The sequence below is a fragment of the Pimephales promelas genome, chromosome 11 (assembly GCF_988280905.1).
Source record: "Pimephales promelas chromosome 11, fPimPro1.hap1.1, whole genome shotgun sequence".
Lineage (NCBI taxonomy): Eukaryota > Metazoa > Chordata > Actinopteri > Cypriniformes > Leuciscidae > Pimephales > Pimephales promelas.
Genome location: NC_142779.1, coordinates 17,218,137 through 17,244,443, shown reverse-complemented (window position 1 = coordinate 17,244,443; position 26,307 = coordinate 17,218,137). Strand labels below are relative to the sequence as shown.

The following is a 26,307-nucleotide window of genomic DNA, read 5'->3' as shown; positions in this document are numbered from 1 at the left end:
CATGGCACACAAATCCGATTTGGCTTTTTAAATCCAACCATTAGGACTAACTGTCCACACTGTCATTTTTCAAGTGATGAAATTGAGCCATTTGCGTAGATCAAATGGATCAATGTTCAGTACATCTACACTTGCGATCAAAATATTGGAGTCGAAAGAGGGCTGAATTCATTTTTTTCAAAAATGGTAATTTTTTTTCTATTTTAATACATTTTAAAATGTAATTAATTCCTGTTATTACATTGTATGCTGTAGTCACATAAGCAACAGAGGCATTCAATGTGTTCAAAATTGCTCACATTTGTACTGTGTTGTGTATAGTAAATGATCAAATATCACCTTTTGCTATATGAAATATTGTATCATTTGCAATATGAAGTATTGTACTTAGACAGGTCCAGAAGTTCAAGTCTTGCCTGAACAACTATCTACATGTACACCCATTTTCTAGGAAAGGTTTAAATGATTGCTGCTTGAATATTGTAATATTATTAATGATGAACCTTATATCTAGTTGATGATGATGATGATGATTACAAAGATATTTAGAGGTGAATGACATAGAGAGATAACAAAGCAAGAGTCATGTTACAGCTATGCCATCAGCCTAAAACAAGGCAGAGGGAAAATTACCTCCTGCTCCGATGTGACGGACAGCCTCTTCCTGAATTGCATGGCACTGTCAGCGACAGGTTTACCTGTACCAGAAACAAGAGAGATTTTGTGCCAGAAAATTGTAAGAAATTTTAGATGCATTTCTTTAACTTTGATGTACCATTCAGTGTGAACGATCCTGCTAACTCATTAAACAAAAGCCAAAGTTGATCAGAGTTAATCAGAAATAAAGACAAAATCAACCCTAATGAGGAAACCACATGCACAGCAATTGCAACCAATTCCCAAACTCACAAACGTCCCCCTCCTCTGCTGCCATTTCAGGGGGAGATGCGTTGATGATCTGCTCTGTGCTACGGTAGGTAAACTGTGCTAGCCTTTTCAAGCTCTTTCGGACCTCCTGGCTAGCGGTCTCCTAGCAACCCGGATGCCCACTAGATCAGCTGGCCTTTATTCGTCAGACACAAGACAGTGCACTTTGATCGGCCAGAGGAGGCCATGTCCCTCGCTAATAATTAATCCAGCCCCCGCTGCCCTCTGAGCAAGACATGCCATGTCTGTCAGCACAGATCTAATGCCACAACTCCCAGACAACAGAGACACAGGAAACCAAAGTCTTTACCATCCATAGCAGCTGCCTCCACGTCAGGCAACACAGGCTCTTCGAGGCGAGGACAGGCTTTTTTCTCCATCCATTCAAACAAACCTGAAGATGAGAAAAGGGATAAGGTATAAACGGATGTTTTTTTGTTTTAAATATGCTACTCCAGAAATCAGAGTTTGCTTATGAGAAAATCTACACCAGATTTTACAACAACCTAGATCATGGCAACAAGTTTAGCACCAATAACATTTTCTTGAGAAAATGTAGTTATTTGTAACTTTTTTGTATATAACACATGAATATGAATAGCTTTAAATCTTCATTTTGGTGCCCACTTCAATATAGATAAATAGAGTGAAATTTAAAAATGACATTGAAATTAAGCGAATGAAATATTATTCAGGGCTGACAAAGTGTAAAGCACTCTAATAAGAGTTGACACTTCGCTCAAAATGTGGCAGTGTCCAGTGAAGCGTGCAGTGAAGGCCTGGGCTGCTCTGGACCTCCACTGGAGAAGCTCTCCACATCATATCTGTCACTTCAGACTAGACTGAAGCACGTCGATCACGGCTGCCCTCTGCAGTCCAGCCGGAGCCTTCACACGCCCAAAGCGAAAGAAAACACACCCCACTGACAGCCAGAGCAGTTACTTCGCCCATGGGAAGGTTAAAGTCTCTATGTAACTCCATATATGACTAAATAATACCAACAAACACACTCAAAGCGAAGAAATAAACATTAAACTTAATTACATCCTCATATTCTGTATAGATTATGATTCAAACTATTATTGCTGTAATTCAAGAAGATCAGCTCAAACGTACCATTCCATTTATCCATTGGTATCACTGGTTGATCATCTCTGAAAAAAAGAAAAAAACATTTAATTAAAAAAAAATAAAAAAATACACAAAATAAGTTGCTGCCTTAAATTTTTAAGAACAATCAACTTGAATGTTTAAAGCTGCAGTCTGTGGCTTTTTTTTAGGTTAAAAATGATCCAAAATACATTTTTGAAAAAATACATAACCAGCCAGTGTTCAACGCTATCTGCTTGCCTTCGCTCGATTCAAATCGGTAAGCTTGTAATAATGTTTTTAATTCTAAAAATGGTACTGGTGGATTTCCACGGGAGATTGGAGCATGTCTTTGCTTCATTACGTCACATCTGTACACATAAAGAAGAGTCTCGACTTCTCACTTAATATAATTAAACTTGTCAATTTGATGGCGGATCCAGAAAGGTTCAAACAACAGATTCACCCGCTGTAAAATGCAAAAGACTTTGTTCGGATTTTGGAGTGAAAAAAAGAGACTGCAACCGGACCCATGCAAAAACAAGGATACATATTAGGAGGACATTACATGTAGTCACGCAATGCTGACGTGGTTAACATTCATTTGAGTGGTTAACATTAATTTAATTAACATTAATTTCAAACAGAGATGGCGACAAAGAGGAAAAACTGCGGACTGCAGCTTTAAAAAAAAGTTTCATGTATGTTGTCATCTTATTTTTTTACAGTTCACACTTCATATAATTAATGTTTTTACTTAATCAATCTAACCTCATGGCTTTGAATCTGACTTTGCGTGGGGCGCTTTCACACACTTTCACCGCATCCTCCAGTGTCATTCCCAGGGTGCACTTCCCACATATGTAAACAATCTTGTCATTGGGCTGGATGCTGCCCTCTTCACTAGCAGGGGAGCTTGGTACCACCTCCTGGACATAAATTCCCTGCCATTTGCTGCCAATGCCCCCTGTTAGCTTAATACCTGCACAGACAAATGCAAAATTATCATAATTTTGAATTGAATACAAAAAAGTCAGAAGGTTACTGTTTCTACAACTATTACTTTTATGATTCTATGATATGATGTTAACCTAGTTTCCACTACTATCAAGCATTTCCTCACCCAATTGTCCAGATGGAGTCTTGGGTATGACAATGTCCTGGAGGGTGTCAGGAGGTGGTGGAGGCAGTAAATTTTGCACAGCTCTCCCCAACACCATGTGCAGTCGTTTGGAGGAGCACCTGAGGATGCCAATTGCCACGTCATCTGCCACGTTGGTCACATTGTGACCGTTCACCTGAAAAATATAAATTGATGATGCCAATTCAGTCAAAACAAAGGAGCTGGAACTGTGCTGTTGTGCACCACTGACAATCAAATCAAATTTTCAGAAAGAGATGGTCACAACTGTGATTGTGTTTCTAATTGTGAGAAAAGCTGTACCATGACAAGCCTGTCTCCTGCCCTCAGTCTGCCATCTGCTTTGGCCGGATTATCCAGGACATCCTGGACATAATAGCAATTGTCCAGTTTACTCCTGGTTATTGTAAAACCGAAGCTGCCACACCACGATTTGGTCAGTGAGACAGTCAGTTCAAACTCCGTCAGCACGTCCTAAAACAAGACAGAACATATGAGAAGGTGAACATGGCCAAGCTACTCCACTAGCTAGACAAAAATAAATTATGATGATGATAATGATAATGATAATAATACACTTTATTTTATATACTGTAGTACTTTATTTTATAAAGCATGCTTCTCAAGGCGCTTACACAGAAAACTGTCTGAGGATTTAAATAAATTGAATAGAAGTAGAAATTCTGAGTTTTGGAGCATTAACCAGCACTGAAATGCCGATCTAAGGACTTCATAGTTTTCATGTGAGATGACACCCCAATAGGAATGCCAAATTGGAGTGCAAAACAAGGTTACTGCACTAAGACAGTGATATTAATAGACCAATTTCAATATATACCTTATATTCAACACACACACACACACACATACAGTATATATATATATATATACACCTTACCATATATTCTGGGTTCACTTGTATATAGTATGCATCATCAATAAGGAGTATATTGAATTTGATCTTTTGATATCACTGATTTAATACATTAAGAGACATTAAGCAAGTTTTTCACATTAAGCAAGTGCTTAAACTTTGCCAAAACTTTGTTTACATTTATATTTTTCCTGTTTTGAGAGGTGATCTAAATATTCATGTGAAATTGACAGGCCTGTGCTGCAGTTCTATGGATGTTTTTCCCTCCAAGTCTCAGCGCCAGCCATGTGACTGAAAACTATGAATAGGTTAAATGTAATCAGACTTCACCCCTCTGGGATCTTCGTCATCGTCTTCATCATCGTCCCAGCCGTTGTTGTTGCTGACCGTTGTTGTGCTGAGCTGGGCAGGAGGTTCTTCTGGGGATGCTGCTTCAGTTGCTTGCTGGTAGGATGGAGGTGTGCTTCGCAATGAAAGGGCTGGTGGAGCGGGCAGTTCACTGGAGAAAGCACTGGTGCTTCTGGTTGGGGGAGAGGGTGCCATGGTGGCGATGGTCAAATATTCTTCATCAGCCGTAACAATCAGCCCATTAGCTGTGAAACTTGTCATGCTCTCTTCCACACCTTCAGTTGTGTGACTGTGAACAGATAACAGGAAGTTAATGTTTGTTTGTGCCAAAATAGTTGATTCAATAGATGATTCATTGGCTTGAATAAAGCAGTAAAGAAACAGTTAAACAGTTATAGTTTTGTCATAAATATAAACCACGTGTCAACGCTGACACAGCATTTGTTGATTTTGTGTTTATTTGTACTAGGTACCCCCACCCAAATCTCATTGGTCACAAAGCCCACTCCATATAGCTGCATGTTAAACATTAAATATGATCTGACTATGTTGCAATTTGTAGAATTGTTGTGTACAGTTTTAACAGACAAATTACTTTTCACTAGAAACATATCAAGTCCCATCTGGTCACATCCCCAGCATAGTTGAATTAGGATTTTTTTTTTTTTTTTTTTAAAGAAAGAAATGTATACTTTAATTGACACAAACGTGACCGTAAAGATATTTATAATATTAAAAAAGACATCATTTCAAATAAAGGCTGTTCTTTTTATTATTTATCAAAAATATCTCATTGCATATAAATATCTCACAGCAGTTTTTAACATGGGTAATAATAAGAAATGTTTCTTAAACATTAAATTAGCCTATTAGAATGATTTCTGAAGGATCATGTGAAACTGAAAAAAAAAATAAGCTTTGCCATCACAGGACTAATTTACATTTTATGTATATTAAAATAAAAAATGGTTACTTTAAATTGTAATAACATTTAACAAAATGAAAGTTTTGACTTTATATTTGATCAAACAAATGCAGACTTGATGAGCAGAAGACGTTTTTTAACGTACTAAGCCCAAACTTTTGAACGGTAGCTCTCAAGCTCTTTATTCTCAAAAAGAAAATTTGAATTTACATGTAATATTAGCATCATATTGATTATTTTATACATCACATAGAAATAAAGAGGCCTTTACCTGGTACAAGCTGAGTCATGGTTGGTTTTTGAGTCAACATTATCTTTTGACTCTTGCTGATGGGCTGTAAATGTTGTTTCAGGGGCTGCTGGAGTTGGTGCTATATTGGCTGTTGTCACTTTAACAGTGCTTGGTGTTGGGGGTGGAGTTTTGTTCTCATGCTTCCTCTCCCTCTCTATGGCATGGTGTTTTAATTCTCCAGCTTCACTCGAGGATGGACGTGAAGGTAGGGGTGGAGGGGCTGATGTAGTCATATCCACCATCTCACTGTCTTGGCTCTGTTGGGTCAAGGGGATCTCCTGGGTTTGCTCAGGGGGAACTTCTTTCTTTAGACTCATCTCTATTGTCCGCTTCTTGAGGAGTTCACTGAAGTCTGGGGCAAAAGACCTCGCCTGCATGTCTAGAGACCTGGATCTCAGTGCACGGGCTGGAAATGTGTCTGGTTCCTGTCAAAAAGTGATGTGAGTTTGAAAAATATCATGTCAAATTCAAAGTTGTTCCCATTCCCAACAATTTAGAAATAGGATGTTACCAGAGATGTGTCAATATCTCTATGTTCCTCCTGTGGGGGTCTGTAGATTGACAGCCTGATCTCAGGTGGAGATTTTTGGAGGAGATGCAGAACTTCCTGTGGTGATAGAAAGACATACACTACTGTTAAAAAGTTTGGGGTTGGGAAGACTGATTTATATGTTTCTGAAAGAAATATCTTATGCTCATCAATGCTGCATTTCTGATACAAAAAAATACTGTAAAAATAGTAATATTGTTAAATACTATTACAATTTAAAATAACTGTTTTCTTAAAATGTAATTTATCCCTGTTGGCAAAGCTGAATTTTTAGCATTTTATTTCAGTCTTCAGTGTCACATGAACCTTCAGAAATTTGCTGTTCAATAAATATTTCTTCTAATTATTATCAATGTTGAAATGTTAATTTTTTAAAGGATATTTTGATGATTAGAAAGTTCAAAAGCATGTGATTAAAAAATAAATATTGTGTAACATTATAAATGTCCGTACTGTCACTTTTAAGTAAATTAAGTGACAATAAAAGTATTCATTCATTTATTTATATATATATAAAAAAGGATTGATTAACCTCTTAAAAAATAACAGTTGCACATATATTACAGTTGTTTTTATATTTTATTAAACTGAATAAAGAACAAACTGTAACTAATTGTGTTTTTTGGCCACACATACACGTTATGTTGTCATGAATCCGAAATCTATTATGATACAGTTATACATTATACATACATAAATATGATCTGAATCTTAGTACACCTTTAAGAGCTAAATGTCTCTCACAGTGCTTTGCTGTGTCCAGTCTTGGATTGCTGGATATAAATAATGCATCCTTTACCTCATAGGACAAGCCTTTAACAGGTTCTCCATTGACAGCCACTATTATGTCTCCCTCCTTCAGAAGCCCACAGTCCCCTGCAGGCTGACCAGAAGAAAGGCTTTTAATATGCACCATGCTGCCCTCATCAGGACCCAGCTCAGATACGAGGAAGCTGAACCCCAGGCCACTGAGACTCTTCTGAAGCGTCACCTCCCGGATTTTATCTGCAACAAAGAAAGAGCGGAAATCCTTCAATTTCTAGTTAATATTGAGTTCTGACTCACTAACACAAAAAACAGTGAACAGTTAAAAGGAGCTCATCCGAAATTAAAATTTCTGTTATTATTTTACTCACTCTCACGATGTTCCAAAACACATGACTTACTTCACTTTTACTGTGAGAATTACAGTATATTCATGCCACTCTAATATAATACAATGTAACGATTTACTGTACATTATTTAATCCAGCCACTTTAATATAATTGAAAATAGAAAATAAATGAGGACTGTCGCACAATACATTATTTTAATATAATTAAAAAAATTAGAATGTGCTTTTATTTTTATATTTTCAGTTTACAATTCAATTTTTGTTTAAGCTTCAGTACATTTGAAATGTGTTTTTGTTGTAGTGGTACTACATAGATTTTTTTTTTTTAAATAATTCTATTATTAAGCTTTAATTTATTTTTATTTCAGTTTTAGTATTAGTCATTTTAGTATTTCGACTTAAAATTAATTGTTTCTTTGTTTAAGTTACTAAAGCAATAATTATAAATAAGTAAATTTTAAATTTTCATTTAAAATGCAGTTTTCTTTTCATCTAATATTTATATTTTAACGAAACTGACGAAACTGATTTCTAATAGTTTTACATAGCAATAACAACACTGATCATATGACATCAGAAGATTCAAATCAGAGTCAAACTGACCACATTTATGGTTTGCATCCTTTTTAAAAGTTTGACAGCCCCAGATCTCATTCACCTTTTATAAAAATTTATTATAAATAGTGTCGAAGGTACTCTTCAAAAATTCCCTTTTTGCGAACCACTTTTTGCGAATTCGGTCACACTTTAGATTAGAATCCAATATCTTTTGCCTCAGTAAACTCCTAATTAGTATACTGCTTATTAATAGTTAGTAAGATAGTTGTTACGTTTAGGTTTTGAGTAGGATTAAGGGATGTACAATATGGTCATGCAGAATGAGGCATTAAAATGCGCTCAATAAGTACTAATAAACAGCCAATATGCTAGTAATATGCATTCTAATAAGCAACTAGTTAATAGTGAGAATTGAAACCCTAAGCTGAAGTGATGCAAGAAATTCATACAAATTTGGAATGACATAAAGGTAATTTTTTGGGTGTTATTGTTTGAAAAGAAACTAAATTTTGCTTGTAAAAGTGACTCTAACTTTCAGGCTTGATGCAAAACATATGCCTGGGCAAAAAAAATTTAACCAATGTTCCCCTGGACAAGATCTAAATTTGGCTGGGTCTTTGGGTCTGGCAGCAAGCACAGGGTCGCTGTCAGATTCAGTTGAAATGTTTTGCAGTGTTCCCTCCCCCTCTCTGATGCCCATCTCACCATCTGACACAAATCTGAAGTCCTTGGCCCTGACAGACAAGGGTGTTTCCATTGTCACATCTCTCCTCAGGGGGGTGGGTGCGCTCTGCACACTGAGATGTGAAGGAGATCTCTGTCTCTCCAACCTGGATGAAGCACTGAAAGTGTCCAACACCACCGGAGGCTCTCGTTCAAGAACCAGGCTCACCACCTGAAAATAACACTCATTAAAGCAACATGTCTTGTTATTTTACTGTTAAAGACAATGGTTGTCCCATCAGCTGCATGCCTACGGTGAACGTGGCCATGTCATCAGTTTGCTTAGCACACGGCCTGTTACCTAATCAGTGTGTGTGGCTGAAGACAGGTCAGCTTAAGTGTTATAGTGTGTCAGTATAACGACGCACAGCTCAGCGTCATACCCCAGAAGATCTTATTAGCCCAGACAAAAATAACGACCAACACATGCTTTCACAATCATGTGTCACTCTAGATCTCTCTTTTGTGCAGTCTGAGAACCCTTAAGACACAAGGGTTGCTGGTGCTGTTGTCCTAAAGCAACTGACATGCTGAAGAAAGGGCCAAAGGGACTTCAGACATATTGTGACCTCTGTCTCGTCCTTGTGCTAGAGTTCACATCTACGGCTGTTACTTCTCAATATAACGGCTAAGATTAAACGAAAGCGACTGCTCTTTAACTGTTTGAAAAAATGCAAGCGCTCTGCTACAATAGACTGAACTGACTCACATGGCACGATCAATAAAGCTGAAAAAATAAAATAAATATTACATGAAAAACGTAAATTAAAAAACAAATAAGTTCTAAAATTACTAAAACTGAAATTCACATAAATTAAAGCCAAAGAGAAATTTACAAAAAAAAAAAACAACAATAATTATTAAAATCACAAAAGTACATAAAATTATTTAAAAAAAAAAAACTAAAATAAAAGCTAATTCAAAATATTAATAAATACCATATACTCTCAGCAGAAACGGTCTTACATAACTTCCGAATCATGAGGACTAGACTTGTACTGTAGGCTCAATCATATGCAACAGCTTACAACATAAACGGTTGTGATTGTACCGCTCAAAAGTAAAGCAAACATGTCAGTACCTCTCCCGTCCTCTTTAGGCACTCCACTGCCTGCCTGTGTGTGACGGAGCGCAGGTTACAGCCGTCCACCTCCAGCAGCCTGTCACCTGCCACACACACATAACACATCATTGAGCTGTCAACACCAATCATGCATCACAACCAGTAAGGAGTTGCATGTTCACGCTAATTAGCATGTTAGGAACATCTGAGTCATTTTTGTACATCGTCAAGGAGATGACAAATATGCATAGAACACACTAAAAACTGGAACACATACCACTACCATTAAAAAGTGCCAGTAAATTCATTCATTTAAAACTTTATATTTATAAATTGAAACATTTATATGTTATGTTACAAAAGATTTTGGTTTAAATGCATGCAGTCCTTTCTAGATTTACAGTATATTCATAAAAGAATCCTGAAAATAAAAAATATGAACCAGCACAACTGTTTTCAACATTGATAATAATAAGAAAAGTTTTCTTTAAGCACCAAATCAGCATATTAGAATGATTTCTTAAGGATCTTGTGACACTGAAGACTGGACTAATGGCTGCTGAAAATTCAGCTATGCCATCACAGGAATAAATTACATTTATACATAACATACATATATTCAAATATATTCGCAATATTACTGTTTTACTGTATTTTTCTTCAAATAAATGCAGCCTTGGTGTGCACAATGACTTCTTAAAACATACCGTCCTTCATCTTACAAAAATGTGATAATTAAAACAATATTTTAAGAAAAGTGTGTATTTTGAATCATATTTTATCATTGGCAATGATGGATCTTAACCTATCTGTATTCTTCCATCTTGATCTGCCGCTCCTCCTGGCATCACGCTTTTGATGTAAATTCCTCCATGGTGTACATTAGTGTTGATTCCCCCCTAAAAATCATTTAATAATAGTATCATCGTCCATGTTTTAAGATTCAAGAATTGAAATGAATGCCACACAGAGTAAAAACTCACAGCAACACTGATTCCCAAGCTGCTGTTGATCTTTCTGAGCGCCATGTAGATTTCTTCACCTGGCTTCAAACTGAAGCTAGAAGAATTATTAGACATCCCATCCTGCATAGGATGAACAAATATAAAGTCATTTTGGTTAAAATCAGTATTGTTTCGTGTCAGATGTTTTTTTTTTAAGTAAAATGGACAAGCAGCATCACTATAAATCACACCTGAATATCCAGAATCCGCACCACAGGTATGTGCAGCCTTTTGCCCATTTTAGGAGCCATAATGTTGGAGAGAGTCTCCTCCAGCTCCTCCATCACAGGCCTGTACTCGGCACTCAGGGTGCTTTGGGAGCCAAATCCTTTTTCCAGCATTATCCCTAAATTACTTGCAGCCAGTGAAGTCTTACTGTCCCGAAGATCCTCTAAACATGAACAAAAAATGAAAACTTTTGACCTGACAGTGGTTAGCGTTGTCAGTTTTCTTCCTTTTAAAGGTAAAGTGAGTAATTGATTTCATCAAATGTAATTGAACAATAAAGATGTACAGTTATGGCTTACTAATAGTTGTTTTAGCATATTAACTCTTCCCCGCCAGCGTTTAAAAAAAAAAAAGTTGCCAGCAGCCACCGTCAGAGTTTTTGATAATTTCCACACAATTTTCCTGGCCCCCATAATATTTATTTGTGTGAATATCTGAACATGCAATATATCAAAAGAAAGAGCATAAAAATAAAAATAAACTACATTTTGAGCAAAAAGCGGAGAAAATTGTGTTTTTGTCAAAGACTTCGTCTGGATGGGATTCAGAAAGAAGATCAGGTCCATCAACACCCCTGATGCTTGCACCTTGTCCTGGGTCGACATTTTATTCAATAACATTAGACAGGTTTGGGTTGATGTTGGTAATCACGTTATTTTACATATGCATACAATTACATATGATATTACTTGTTTCTGCATCTTCTTCGCATGTGTTTTAATCAGGAGATTCAGTACTCTTTCAGAAGATGTGTAATAGCGCCCCCTACCGCATAACAGTGACAACACGGAGACCCGGAAAATTCCGTCAATGCCGTTGTTAACGGAAAGAGTTAAGCTGGTATAAGAGAATGTATTTTTTCATATTGCAAAATTACGGACTTCACCTTTAGTGAAATAGTATAAATATAGATCATGTGAACAATATGAAATCTCATGTTATGAAAACGTACGTTTGGGTTGGGACACTATGAGCTCCACTTCATCCGGGCTGTTCTGCAGTATGGCAGCAGCTTTATTAAACGTCACCCCCTCTAGACTGATCTTATTCAGAGAGATCAGCCGACCACCTAAACAGAAAAGAAAAAGACTTTCAGCTTATTTAGTTTGTTTCTTTTGGCATAAATGAGGGAAAAGGGTCAGGATTTTACCTGGTCTGATTCTGCCGTCCTTATCAGCTGGCCCGTCCGGAACGATGGATGCAATGAAAATTCCCAGATCTAACTTCCCTGTGTTGTCCTCCCCGACTATTACAAAACCTTTGCAACAACAGTGATACATCAGTTTCGTGGGGCAGGTTTCCAGCAAGCGCTTCATGTTATATAAAAGATGCTTATTTATACTCACCGAAGCCAAGTTTGGGATCCTTCTTTAACGTTACACAGATAATTTCTCTCTCCGGGGTTGTTCTTGTTGGGGTGTCCACTGAGAATAAAATACATATTTGTATGTTAGGTTGAGAATAACTGTTGTTTTTAATGTTTAGGGTGTTATTAACTTGAAATGTTTGTAATCAGTTCCAATTAGATAGTTATGAAGAACTTAAGAGTTTCACTGTTAACCTCTTATAGACGAGGTGGTGGAATGAACCTCTGAGTCCTGCTTTTGCAAAGAGACATTGGACATGATGCGGTAGATTGGACTGAAAGTGTCTGATGGGCTGCAAGGAGGAAAGATCAAATCAATAGGTCTTCAATACATATTTGTTTTTTGTGCAGAGCAGATCCATTGACACACCTGCTGCTTTGGCTCTGGTCTTTCAGTTCACTTGGAGCTCTTGGTTCAGGAATGTAGTTTACTTCATTCTTTTGTTGAATCCGAACTCCGATTTTTGCTGACAGGTCATCGCAAGACTTGCTAATGGAGTCATTTGGTAAAACATTCAAACCAATATTATTGAGCACGATCTCCGAGCAAGACAGCCTCTTTATCTGATCGTGTCGAGCACGACATATTGATGTATATTTTGCTATGTTGTCATCTAGAAAAGGAGATAAGAGAAATAATTAACTACCTGTTAAGTCCAATAAATTCAGGTTATTTATGATCCTAAAAAAAAACTAACAAATCATTTCCAGCTGGCAAAAACAATAAACGAATAAAAAAGAAAACAAAACAGTCAAACATATCAAATTATTATAATAATTTTTTTTTTTTTTTTGTAAATTTATTTATTTATGCAAAATGTTATTTGATTCTGAAGCATTACATGCCCTTGGGAAATGATAAAAGTGTATTAAAATTTGTATGAAAAGAATTTTCACTAGTGGTGTCAGATTGTTGGACTCCAACTTCAATTGACACAAATGATTTTACACACCTGAGGCTAAACAGTAGGTCAGCTGACGAGAGGTCATCTCACTGTGAAACTTGTGCTGGGCTGAGCAGAGGTTCAGGAGGTACTGTGCAATCTTTGAACTCTCCGTCACAAAATACTGCTTCTTCCCACTAGGGCTGCACTCAATGGTAAATTTTCGTCTCTGTGGTAGGAATAACAGAACAGGATTAAAACATTCACACAAAACATCATGTATGTGTTTTAACTTGAAATAGCATGTTACTGAGACTACATGAAGTAACAAAAAAGCCACAGCCAATATAAGCCACAAAAATAATAGCCGTAAACTCACACTAGTTGACAGACTGTCTATCTCTGTCCAATGAAATCTGCGGCTTAACATCCGAGAATTGTTCTTGACTTCATATACCAGAATACCTTTGGCACAAATTCCCAAAACCAGCTCTCCAATAATAGGTTTCCTTTCACGGGCTACTCTGTGAAACAACACCCCGTACTCTGGTAGCTGCTGTGCAATCTATAAAGGCATGAAAGACACATGAGCTATTGAAAACTACGATCCAGCATCCAAATATTTGAAGAAAACTACAATTATACTCATCTGAGAGTTCATTTGTTTTATTGTTAAGTTTTATAAGCTTTAGAAGAGTCATTTTAGAATGAAGGCCAAAAGAAAGAACCTTTAAGAACTCCATCTCAGCCTCCTCTGGAAGCATCTGGGCATTATTGGCATGTAACCTTGGCAACTCCTCTCTTAAACAGGGCAAGGCCACTTTCTCTATGACTCTCTTAGAGATGTACTGTTCCGTCTGGAAATAGTTCTTCCCGTAAACCTGAAAAAGTCAGTTTGTTTCTCAAAATACTGTCTAGTTAGGTCAGTTGAAAATTATTAGATTAAAATTATTAATCTGACTCACTTCAGGCATATAATCCCCAAACTCAGCCTGCAGTGCGAGAGCAGCGAGAAACAATGCAGTCTCCTCGTTACAGTACAGTCTGTCCTCCAGAACATCTCTCCTCAGCTGGAGATAGTATTGGTGTCGTGTAAGTCTATGCCTTTTAAAATGAAGAGACAAAAACAAACAGTGAGCATTGGAATAAAAGGAGAAGATTTCAGTGCAAACAATTAGGAATAATGGTCATTAAAGGCCCCATGACTTGACAAGTGCAGTTTTCTTTCCTGAAAGACTTCTTCAAATGCGTTCAGTCAGTAAGATTTTCTTTATATTCTGAAAGTCTTTTCTGCTCACCAAAGCTGCATTTGTACCATTTTCAAATGTTTTACTGTCACAATTGATCAATTTAATGCATTCTTACTAAATTAAAAATATTCATTTCTTTCAACAACAACAAAAAAATCTTACTGACCCCAAACTTTTAAAAGGTAATATATGTACTAAAAAGCTTGTTTTATGACTACACTACCACATGAGAGACCCCAAACCTAACAGACATACTGTACATAAAAGCCTGTTATTGTCATGATTCCTGTCTTGTGTTCCACTTGTCTTGTGTGTACTAGTTTTGTAGTTCTATGTAGTTTTTCATGTTGATTTGTTCATGATTGTTCCTAGGTGTATCTTGTTTCCTCATTACTTAGTTAAGCTTGTTTGTCCCTGTGTATTTATAGCCCTGGTGTTTCACTTGTTACTTCGTCAGTATGGTTGCTTCTAGTTCGGTCCTTCACGTGGTTTTATTTCTTTGTCCCTGGAGTTCTAGGTGTATTATCATTAAAACCTTGCAGATAGATCCTCACCCTCGCCTGCTTTCTCCAGCACTTTACAGTTATCAAGGGGTCTTTAAACAGACCATCTAAATATTGTGTACTTTATATGTAAAACTGTAAAAAAAAAGATATACAATATGTAGGAGATGTCATCAGGGAAAAATTTGACACGGAGAAAAAGGGTAAATGTTGCAGAAGCCACTTTCTTCCAGTAATCTGGGGCAACCTTTGAGATTTTTGTCTCAGGGTCCAAAAAGAAATATTCACCATCTAAATGGGAAAAATGCAATTATTCACTTTTGCAAGACAGCTCAAAAGTGTGGGCAATACAAAAGACGTGAGTCTCTATTAGTTATTAACGACACACACAAGACTGCTTTACCATCAATGAAAGCAAGGCCAAAGTAAAAGTGTTCCACAAGATTAGCATGTGCCACAACCATGTCGAATACATCTCTCCCGCGGGACTTGATGTCACATTTCACTGCCACACACTGTTCATTTGGCATGATCACGTTAACTTCCCTTTGAGACAAGCCTGACTTGCCTTTCTTTGACTGTATCGATCGAAAGAGAAAGGAAAAAGACAATAAATATACAGAGAAATAACTCTGCAACCTTAGAATGCAGCAAAGCTACAAAAAGTACTGAACACTTCAAAATTAAGTTCATTATAGATGAAAATACAGAAAAGGAGTTTACCACTATAGATCCTGGCAGCTCTAAAACTATTTGAGGTTCATCAATCATCCTGGTAAATTCAGGTCCAAGACTCTACAATTAAAACATGGAAACAGACAATTAACAACTATTAAATTAGCACAGATGTACAGCACATAGTACAGCACAGATGTTAAGCGCATTACCTTAGCTTTTCTTTGGGAAAGGTTGACTGCAGACTCACTAACAGTAATGCAGGGACTAGAAGATCGGGGTTCACTCTTGTTGGGAGCGTTGAGGCATGTACTGCGGGACAGCCAACAACTTGTGCTTCGTCTGTGCCCCAGTGGAGATCTGGGATACCAAAGTATCAAAGAAGACTGACATTAATCAGCACTAATAGCTCATTTTAAAGTGCAAAACAAGACTACCAACCTGTTTGAGCCCTGATTGGATGTGGTCTGACTAGGTCTACTTCTGAGAGACCAGGTTTTCTGTTGATGGGAAATTTCTGAAAAAAACAACAACAAAAACAACAAACAAAAAACAAATCATCTAGGCTGAATATTGAAAATAAGTACTGTATGTGTAAATGCTCAGCAAAAAAACAACAACAACAACAACATAAAAACCAAACGCATTCTCATCCTAGGGCGTCATATAGTGATGCTTTTGACAATGCGTATACATCCAACGCACATGGCACCCTTTAGCATCAATATAACACGCTTCAGTTATGAGTAGGTTTAGGTCTGGGGTAGGTTTAGACCACTAGGAGGCGCCTTCTGGCCCATATATGTCTGTGTCTCATATTGACACGAAAGGGTGCCATGTGCGTTGGATGTATACGGCACGCATTGTCAAAAGCGTCAGTATGTGACACTTTGGGATGAGAACAGGATGAAAAACAACAACAACAACAAAAAAACCGAGATACACAATTTAACAAACTGACATGCAACTTAAAATAATATAAATTAAATAATAATTTATTAATAGTTTTAATAAATATCAGACAAATTGATGCAAAAAAATGGGAGTAAGTAAGATTATTATTATTATTTTAAAGAAATCAATAAATGTACAAAGCAAGGACACATTAAATTGATCGAAAGTGACAGTAAAGACATTCATAATGTTATCATTTTTTTCAAATAAATACTGTTATTTTAAACTTTTATTAATCAAAGAATTTAAAAAAAGTATAATAAGAAGAAAACTTTCTTTAGCAGTCAGTCAGCATATTAGAATGATTTCTGAAGGATTATGTGACACTGAAGGCTGGAGTAATGATGCTGAAAATTCAGCTTTGCCATCACAGGAATATATTACATTTTAAAATATATAAAAGTAGAAAACAGATATTTTAAATTGTAATAATATTTAACAATATTGCTATAATTTTGACCAAATAAATGCAGCACTGGTGAGTCTAAGGCTTCTTTCAAAAACATCTTACCAAATCCAAGGTTTTGAAAAGTAGTGTATGAGCTGCTCACCTTGCTTTAGCTCAGAGTCCAGAGACAGTCTGCGAGTCTCTCCTGTAGCTCCGTTCCCCTCTGTATAACCAGGACATGGTCCACGCTTACCTGCTCAACATAGACCTGATCACTACCATCACAATGTATACTGTGCACTCATTGTATTCACACACAGCAATTTATACCACAATTGGTTGCACAAGAGCTCTGGAAAGCCGCCAAGCATATGAGCACTATGCTAAATAGGTTTGCCTAATTACAACTTTTTGTAATCCCATGTTCAGGTCTGGGTTAAACTGTTAATCCAATTGTGGACACTATTTTATTGGTGCAATGGTGCTTTCTTACGCACATGCTCGGGTTTTGCTAATTTAATTTTTAGGATAAACATTATTGAAGGACAATGTCTGGATTAAACACTGAAATGTTTTTTAAGGACAGGCTTTAAGACAAATGTGTGTTTTCTACATTTACATTTATTCATTTAGCAGATGCTTTTATCCAAAGCGACAAATGAGAACATTAGAAGCAGTTAAACTAACAGTAGGTATGACAACTATCGTAAGTGCTATGACCCCTCTCAGATACTTTGACCCCTCTTTTTTAAGATAGAATAGAAGAGAAAAGAGAAAGTGTTAATATTACAGGGTCAAGTCCTTTCGAAAAAGATACGTCTTCAGCTTTTTCTTGAAAGTGGCTACTGACTCAGTAGCTCTGGTTGAGTTAGGCAGATCATTCCACCATCAGGGAACAGTCATGGTAAAGGTCTGAGAAAGAGATTTTGTGCCTCTTTGAGATGGTACCACAAGATGACATTTGCTGGCAGAACGCAAGTTTTTGGATGGCACATAAGTCAGAAGTTAGTTTAGAGGGAGCAGTGCCAGTGGTTGTTCTGTAGGCGAAGTCTACAGTCTGTCAGTGACTTAAATTTAACGCGTGCAGCAACTGGCAACCAGTGCAATTTTGTGAGGAGTGACGTGTGCTCTCTTTGGCTCATTAAAGACCACTCTGGCTGCAGATCAAACTGGAAGACCAGGTAGGAGAGCATTACAATAGTCCAGTCTGGATAGAACAAGCGCTTGCTTGGACAAGGAGTTGTGTAGCATGCTTCTGTTAGGACGGGCCTGATCTTCCTAATGTTGTGCAAGGCAAATCTGCAGGACCGGTCCGTTCTAGCAATGTGGTCTGTGAAATTCAATTGATAAAAATTACAACCCCAAGGTTCCTAGCTGACCTTGATGACGTTATGGATGATGAGCCTAGCTGAATGGAGAAGTTGATGGATGAAGTGTTGTTTTGTCCAGGATCACAAGTAGTTCTGTCTCGCAAGTTTTAGTTGAAGGTGGTGGTCCTTCATCCAGCCAGAAAGGTCGAGATACGTAACATGACACGATAAAACACTTCTATAAACAGTGGTGTAAAACTATTTCTACTGTTACTGTCCTAAAGTACATTTTCAAGTATCTGTACTTTACAACAGTATTTTTAAGCACAATATTGTACTTTTTACTCTGCTACATTCCATAAAAACATACTGTGTGCGGACCCGATTCCTTTTAAAATGTTTAACATATCTTGCCTCATGTGAGACTGATGAAGAGCCATTTGGCTCAAATATCACCTGTGGTGATTGGAGCTGTGATTTTGGAGCTGTGGTGTGCCAACTTTTTCTTCCTTTTATTAAAAATTGTTTTGTGGTTGAACACCGTTATTGAGATTTTTGACCATTAGATAAGCGCACTTTGTGTTGACTTTTTATTTGAAAAAAATTTGTTGCCACATTTACACAAATTGTATTTTCCCCAAATTTAAAATACTATGGTATATTATTTAATTTGTTAGCACACTTGAATTATCAGTAACTTAGTTAGCTTTAATTATCTGCAAATTAGTTAACTTTAATTATCAGCAACTTCATTAACTTTAGTTTAATGTTTTGATAGTGTATAATAAGTGCTGGTAATAAAATAAAAATGTACTAATCTTTTTCATTAGTGTAGAGTCTGCAGACTAGTCTGATTAGTTCTGGCTGAATAAATATATGGTAGTACTTTTTACTTTTAATACTTAAGTAGATTAAAAATCAATAACTTTTATAAAACTGAAAATAAGTTTTACAGGAGTAAATAAGGTAATTGTACTTTTACTCATGTACTTGATTTGTGTACTTCGTCCAGCACTGTCTATAAATACCTGCTGCATAAACTCATTTGTACCAAAATATTAAGTCAAATGCACATGCATTATAAATACTTTAAAATGTAAAATTAATTAAAATATACAAAATAACATTTTAAAATATAACATTTTATATATTTTTTAAAATATAAAAGCAATTAAGGGGCCAAGTACCACCACAGAGGCAGAATGAGGAGCTAAAAATCAAGGCAGCAAGCCTCAGACCAACTGCAAAATAAGTAAAGACATATGGAGATGGTTTTAAGCAAAATGGTTTTGAGCACATAAATACACTTGTGATGTGACATAATTGCTTTGTTATTATTTTTGACCAATAGGTGGCACTGACACCAAATTGATAAGGTGTGGTCAATGTTTGGTGAATTTTTTTGAGATTTTCAAACTGTTCAGAAGTTATAAGCAAAAAAATAAAATAATAATCCACGTTTTTTTTTTTTTTTTTTTTTAATTACCTGATTACATTTTTGGACAGCTGATCACCAAGAAATCTATGAAGAACAGTTTCATTACAATAGGCAAAAGCTATTAGCATTTTTCAATTCTTGACCACAAGGTGGCACTGCCACAAAACTTTTTGAGTACCTTCAGGGCATAGTGCTGATGAAAATTCTAAATGGTTATTTTCACTAAAAAATTTAAAACTTTGGACAGTTGGTGGCGCTAGAGAGATTGAGTTAGAGACTAGCAAATTGCTATGATTAATGCTTGGACTGTCTTCTATATGCAAATTTCACAACTTTTTTATCATACGTTCTATGGGCTGCTGTAGACTTCAAGAGCTGAAGAAGAAGAAGTGTGTGTGGTGATGGCACAGTGGATAAGACACATGCCTTTGGTGTGAGATACCTGGGTTCAAATCTACTGTGAGACACCAATGTGTCTCTGAGCAAGTAGTTGCTCCAGAGGTGTCTGACATATATAGCAATTGTAAGTCGCTTTGGATAAAAGCGTCAGCTAAAATGAATAAATGTAAGAAGAAGAAGATCCACCTTTGGTGCTTGGCCCCTAAATATTATAAAATATGTTATGATTATTACTTACTATTACTTATTTGACAACACTATTTACAGTATTTACACAACTATAAGAAAATAACAGAGGAATTTGAGATTCAAGGTTATTCCTACCATGAAGTCTTTCTCTGATCATCTGACTTTTCCCACTCAACTGCACAACATTTTCAGTTAAAGCAGCTCGATCCACCTGGAAATGAAGATCTTGTGAACTCTTTGGCTACCAATTTTATAAATTGATCGACTGAGAAGTTTTTCAGGTATAAATGCTTTTTTAAACTCACAGAGTCTTGGAAGACATCCTCTACCAGCTGTTTGATGACTTTGTTAGGGGGAGGCAGGAGAGACGCTTTGTGGTGCGATTCACACAACTCCAAGATGGAGTTCAGGTTGGCTCGCCGATGGGCCATGTCCTCACACATGCTCAGGAGAAGGCAATTCAGAGAGTCACTTAGCTTAATGGGCTAAACAAGCAGAAAACACATTTCCACAATATTTTCAGACGGAAAGTAAAGGTGATGAAAGTTTAATGTAGCTAGCTTATATTTGCCCATTCTTATTCTTATATGGTTACTTATAATACAGTCTTTACTTTCTTATTTCTTACTCAGATTTCTGTGAAACTGACCTGGTTTTGAGGGAGATGATAATCAACTGACCAATACAGAGTCATACCAAGAGAATACACGATTATCTGGAAGAAACGACACCCAAATCATCAGTATATCTTCTGTGAGCATTCAACTTAAGTACAACAATAAAGAAGCACTTTTGTAAAAATAAATTCAACCCTCTACATTTCGACTAAATTTCACGCTAGGTCAGGATTTTCAAACTGGAATCCCAGGGGAGTCGCAATAGGGACAGTGGAAAAGTCTAAAGAAAAACTGTAAAATGTAAAGAGAAATAAATAATATGATTAAAATAAAGAAGTAAAAATGTTGATTAATATTCAGTACTGTGCAAAAGTCTAAAGCACATTAGTATTTCACACACACAAAAAAGCTTTTAAGCCAGTTATTTATATGTTTTGGTGTAGTGTGTCAGTAGGAAATATCCATTCCAAACATTCCATTTCCAGGTTTCTTCCTGTTTCTTTATGTAATCGCAAACAGACTTCATGATGGTGAGATCAGATCTCTGTGTGGATCATACTGGAGAAAAACTTGTCAGTGACTGAATTTGGCCAAAGACTATACATATACAACGGTAAGTTTAGCAGATACATTTTCACTGCATGTCGTGTCCTATGGTGGCTTTAGGGCGCCTTCCCACTACCTGACAGGAAAGTGGGCGTTAGCTCATTTAAAGATGGCGTGAACAGAGCATCAGTGTATATTAATATACATCCGTAAAATATCTGTCATTTTGTGTTGAGAAGCTGATTTGATTTGAAATGTATATTAGCTAGTAAATGTTATGTAAACTGCCAATTGCAGTTTATAATGCCAGTGTGTCCGTAGAGGTTTGAAATCAGATATTGCAGGTTAAGTATATAATAACCTCCTGATGTCGCTGAATGAAACTAACCTTCTCCATGGCTAGTTTGGTGGAAATGGCACGGCCTTGCAACATCTCTGGGGCTGTGAAGGCACAAACCTCATCTGTCATCGCACAGTTCTTGAACGCCAGTGTCCCAGTCGCAGACAAGAGCAGTGATGCAGGAGTTATAATGTTGCAGATATTGTGACCTAGAAAAACAGACCCACATTCATTTAATTTTGCATGGACTGCACTCTTCACCAGCAGGAAAACACAACACTAACAGCAAGGTCAACATTTTACCTTTGTAAGACAGGTCTACAAGTGATTCAACCGAGCCCAGCAGGAGGGACCAAACCTCGTCCTCTTCCAGCGGTCCTCCTCTGGCTTCCAGCACCTCTGCGAGTGTCACAAATGTGCTGCTCATCCTGCAGAGTCGCGAGACAGATACCTGAGAAGGAGAGACACAAGCTAAATGGCTGATGGAGGAGGGGAGAAATCTGTGTAAAGAGGAGGATGGAGCCTAAACAAAGTGATCAGCAGGGACTCTGCTCTCATCACCAATGTTTCATAACAATTTTGTGTCATTTTGTATATAGACATATATTAGGCTACATATATTTATAATGTGATGTGTAAATCTAAATCTGTCTACAATGATCTATTTTTATCTTTTGCTGACTTCATTCCAACCATCAAAAGGACAAGTTTAGGAGAGAATGTGCCAATTGTTTTCCATAATCACTGTAGGCTGGATTCCAGAGGACACCTTTTCATGTCATTTTTGGAGAACAGCAAGCTACAAACATACAGAATCGTAAAAATAAGACAAAAGATTTAAGCCAGTTTTCCCCTATACTAAATACCTGTTTATACAGCCTACTGTAATTCTAATTCACATCTACTTGTGTATTTTTTTCACCTGCTACAATACTGAACAATCCAGTGTTTCCTGAGGTATTTTCATTTATTCCAGTGTGTCTCACTGTTACTACACAAGACAGAAGGGGAACTGTGATTAGCCTTCATTTTTAAAGCAAGGTTACCACAAGCCAATGCACTAAAAAGAAAGAAAAGTTAAGGATTACGGTAATGAGGCAGGAGAAGAGTGACATAATAAGATTTCCATAAGAAGATGCCAGGACCTGGACAACATAGGCTAGCCATGTGACTGCTAAAGTAAATGCCAAAAAATGTCACCAATGTTGTGAATTTTTTTTTTCTTCTAAAGTTTAGGAACTCAGAAGCGAAGACCAGGAGACTTGGTTGTCTCTTCAGCATGTTTCTTTATTGAGAAACACAAGCTGTTGGTAGCTGCTGTCCTCATCAAATCGGACTCAGGGAACTTTAGATTGCAACTTTATACACATTTTAGGGGGAGGGATTTACATCGAGGGTGAAACACTCTGAAATGAGGTATCTGCTGTTTAGCATGACTCTTCAAACTATGAGACACAAGACCAGAATGGGCAGGACTTCTTGTACTGAGACGGAGAACTCACAAACAAACAGGTGATGGTCTCAGTAATGAGGTATAGTGGTTTTGGAACATGCTCAGCATGACTATTCAAACTTAGCATGACTCTTCAAATGCTGAGACACGACAAAGTCCTTTCAGGCAAGTCATGCCACTCGCCGCCATCTTGGCAATGCCTCCGGGCAGCTATTTCGGACTTAACAAGACCAGGCTCCTATCTAAATGAATGGGCAGAGAGTCAGAACTGCACTTTCACTGGTCACCAAGACATAAAAACTGCACGTATAGAAACAGCAGTAAAATATAATAAAACTCACTGAAAAAGTTTGATGACTTTGCACTAAAATAAGGTTTAAAATGCCGTTTTCCCACAGGTTATACTTTTACTGTTTCCCGGCTTGACCGATTGGCTGTCCAGCAGGAGGGGCGGGGCATTTGCATACAACCGCCATCTTTGGTGTTACAGGTTTTCCCTATACATTTGTATTAAGGATTGAAGAAGTGGCATGTCTCTATATAAATAGTCTCTGGACACGAGAACAAGAAGGGCAGGCCTTCTTGTACTGAGACGGGAACTCACAAATAACAGGTGATGGTATCAATTTAACTTAGTTAGAAATATGGAAAAATCTGGACAGACAGGAACAGGCAGGTTTGTGACCTTTACCTTAGTTACAAAATTCACACTAATTAACTTCCTCAGTTTGTATAATATAAATCTAAATTAAACATTTTAATAAATTTGTAACAATACACCAACATCAGCCATTACTCCAGGTAAAAGTCCAGGTAAAATGCTACACTCACTGTCAAATTAATGGAAGCTTTAATAAATAATGATGATATTCCTGTAGTTACTGCAGTAGAATTCAAACAGTAACTGTCTCACAGATATTTAGCATTGTATTGTGAATAAGTAATTTGAAGAACTATTTAAAAAGTGCTTCAATTTAACTTTAAATGCCATAAAAAATATATTACATAGATTTTAATTTATATAACACATTTAAGTATATAAAATACATTTAAATAAGAGGCAAAAATGAATGATTGTAGTTTATTTAAAAACCTTGTTTAAAAAAAATGTTCAGTCTGTTGTTGTTTGGCTCTCTTGAAGTTTATTACATTGAACTAGTTTACAGGCAGATTACACTATCTAATTACATAACCTCTGTTAACCGGCTGACTTTGACTTAAAAAAAAAAAACTTGTATAACAAAATAACATACTACAGTACATGCAAGAAATGATAAAGTGGTTATTTATGGATACCTGATGTTGTTCACTGCCTCAACAAGTCAGATCAGACAGAACTACAAATATTTAGGTTAGACACACAAACAAATAAAACATACACCTGCTAATGAGCTTGAACTCCAAAGAAGGTTAAGCAGGACCTGCAGATGTGTATGTCTGAACACAACAGGAAGCCTTGAGTTTCTTTTTGTGGCCTTTCATAAATAGCATGCTTAATTTTGTCTTATAAGCATACAAATGCTAAAAATGCTTACCTAAATATAGCAATTATTTGAGTCAAAATATGCTGGGTTAATTAAATGTAGCACATCATGTAAAAATTTATTTTTTGTTGGTAAAATTTAACAACATTTCATCGAACTTTGATTAATATTTTAAACAACTGAGAAGATTATGATAAAAATATATTTTATAAAAATTACCTGTTAAGTGTATCATATAGGCCTATATTACATCAGCATATAAGAGCCATATAAGAGCAAAAAGAGTAAAACATAATAGACCTAAAGCCGTTGTTCCATTATTACACCTTAGCAGATTGTAACCCCCCCCCCCTCCCATATTATATATATATATATATATATATATATATATATATATATATATATATATATATATATATATATATATATAATATGGGCTATTCAAAAAAAAAAAACGTATGAGCTCTCTCAGACTCACAGTGGAAGTTCAGCAAGTAAATTCTTATGGACAAGACACTAATCACTGCATTCCTATAATAATCATATTTGAGGATATACCAATAAACAACATATTATTTGTGCCAAATACTGACAGGAACAGTGGTTAAATAAATAAACATACCCGTTATATAAAAGGAAAGTAATTTTCTTTATCCTTCTTTTTGCATTGTGTACAGTATAGTCACTGATTGAGAGGTTCAAGGCCTTCCTTGGCTAAATAAAAAGTCTGAGATATATATCACAGCTAAGCACAAGTCATGGAAGCAGCATTAATCAATTACAAACAGAATGTTGTTTAATCCAAACATATAACTTCATGAATTTTAAATCACACAAATTAAAGCTACTAAGTGTGATATTTCATTTTAGGAATATTCATTTTTACCTTCTAGCATTCAGTGTATTAGGTCCTGATCTCCCTCTGATGCCTTTAGTCCCAGTGCACACTCTTTAATCCAGTGGATCACTACATGTTTCCTTTACCTTCTGTTACCAAGCACCACATGTGACCCAGCCTCTGCTCCAGCATACTGCAGTATTGGACAACCATACAAAAAGACATTTAGCTATAATAAACTACTCACGTCTAATCACTAAGAAGCAACGGATGTCTGTGGGGGTCTTCGAAACTTTTTGCAAATTGAAAAACTATTCTTAGACTACAGATAAGAGCTCAATTGGATTAAGTTAGATAAACAGTGACAAAAGAGGATGAAGGAGTCAGCAGGAACATTTTTTAGTCAACCTTAGTAGCATTTCCACTCCCAATGATTTCACAGAATAATTCTGATTCTTTTTCACCCCATCTCATGTCATGTATTATGTTAAGTAACATTTTGTAGCCTAGTACAAATTACATTTAAAACATGTATAAAATGGCTTTTAATAAAAAAAGACTCTGTCTTGCTAACGCTAGCATGTGTATCCTAAATACACACAATTAACAGTTGCCCACTTTTTGCTTACATTTGCACTTTAATTGGAACTTACAATGAAAATGCACATAAAAATAAATTACCTGTCTTATATTTCATCAAGCTCCTCTGCCTCTGTTGTCTCTTTGATAAACAAACATAGGCTACATTTTGAAAAAACTTTATTAGGCGGCACAACTATGGACAGTCCCCTTTTTTGTGAAACAGATGTCAATTTTCACGCAATACATATTGAAGG

The 26,307-nt window shown here is 36.4% G+C and overlaps 1 protein-coding gene across 2 annotated transcripts in view; it reads right to left on the bottom strand.

The window, feature by feature from the left end:
- The window catches only part of ptpn20 (protein tyrosine phosphatase non-receptor type 20), a 36,983-nt gene extending 10,723 nt beyond the window's left edge, over window positions 1-26,260 (bottom strand). For both annotated transcript variants that reach the window (XM_039672563.2, XM_089117122.1), the window contains exons 1-37: window positions 26,153-26,260; window positions 25,520-25,664; window positions 22,000-22,147; window positions 21,745-21,905; window positions 20,843-20,908; window positions 20,499-20,678; window positions 20,329-20,404; window positions 17,021-17,110; window positions 15,957-16,032; window positions 15,728-15,875; window positions 15,564-15,635; window positions 15,244-15,418; window positions 14,996-15,131; window positions 14,053-14,191; window positions 13,816-13,968; window positions 13,467-13,652; window positions 13,157-13,316; window positions 12,574-12,817; window positions 12,399-12,496; window positions 12,184-12,261; window positions 11,988-12,095; window positions 11,790-11,906; window positions 10,801-11,000; window positions 10,589-10,690; window positions 10,411-10,504; window positions 9,624-9,709; window positions 8,525-8,714; window positions 6,946-7,151; window positions 6,108-6,203; window positions 5,576-6,021; window positions 4,362-4,668; window positions 3,461-3,631; window positions 3,140-3,314; window positions 2,788-2,998; window positions 2,044-2,081; window positions 1,238-1,321; window positions 634-698 (exon numbers count right to left, since the gene is read on the bottom strand). In XM_039672563.2, the coding sequence (XP_039528497.2) occupies window positions 634-698; window positions 1,238-1,321; window positions 2,044-2,081; window positions 2,788-2,998; window positions 3,140-3,314; window positions 3,461-3,631; window positions 4,362-4,668; window positions 5,576-6,021; window positions 6,108-6,203; window positions 6,946-7,151; window positions 8,525-8,714; window positions 9,624-9,709; window positions 10,411-10,504; window positions 10,589-10,690; window positions 10,801-11,000; window positions 11,790-11,906; window positions 11,988-12,095; window positions 12,184-12,261; window positions 12,399-12,496; window positions 12,574-12,817; window positions 13,157-13,316; window positions 13,467-13,652; window positions 13,816-13,968; window positions 14,053-14,191; window positions 14,996-15,131; window positions 15,244-15,418; window positions 15,564-15,635; window positions 15,728-15,875; window positions 15,957-16,032; window positions 17,021-17,110; window positions 20,329-20,404; window positions 20,499-20,678; window positions 20,843-20,908; window positions 21,745-21,905; window positions 22,000-22,123 (5,058 nt within the window). In that variant the 5' untranslated portion in view covers window positions 22,124-22,147; window positions 25,520-25,664; window positions 26,153-26,260. The remainder of the gene's footprint in view (window positions 1-633; window positions 699-1,237; window positions 1,322-2,043; window positions 2,082-2,787; window positions 2,999-3,139; window positions 3,315-3,460; window positions 3,632-4,361; window positions 4,669-5,575; window positions 6,022-6,107; window positions 6,204-6,945; window positions 7,152-8,524; window positions 8,715-9,623; window positions 9,710-10,410; window positions 10,505-10,588; window positions 10,691-10,800; window positions 11,001-11,789; window positions 11,907-11,987; window positions 12,096-12,183; window positions 12,262-12,398; window positions 12,497-12,573; window positions 12,818-13,156; window positions 13,317-13,466; window positions 13,653-13,815; window positions 13,969-14,052; window positions 14,192-14,995; window positions 15,132-15,243; window positions 15,419-15,563; window positions 15,636-15,727; window positions 15,876-15,956; window positions 16,033-17,020; window positions 17,111-20,328; window positions 20,405-20,498; window positions 20,679-20,842; window positions 20,909-21,744; window positions 21,906-21,999; window positions 22,148-25,519; window positions 25,665-26,152) is intronic.
- Window positions 26,261-26,307: the final 47 nt, after the last annotated feature.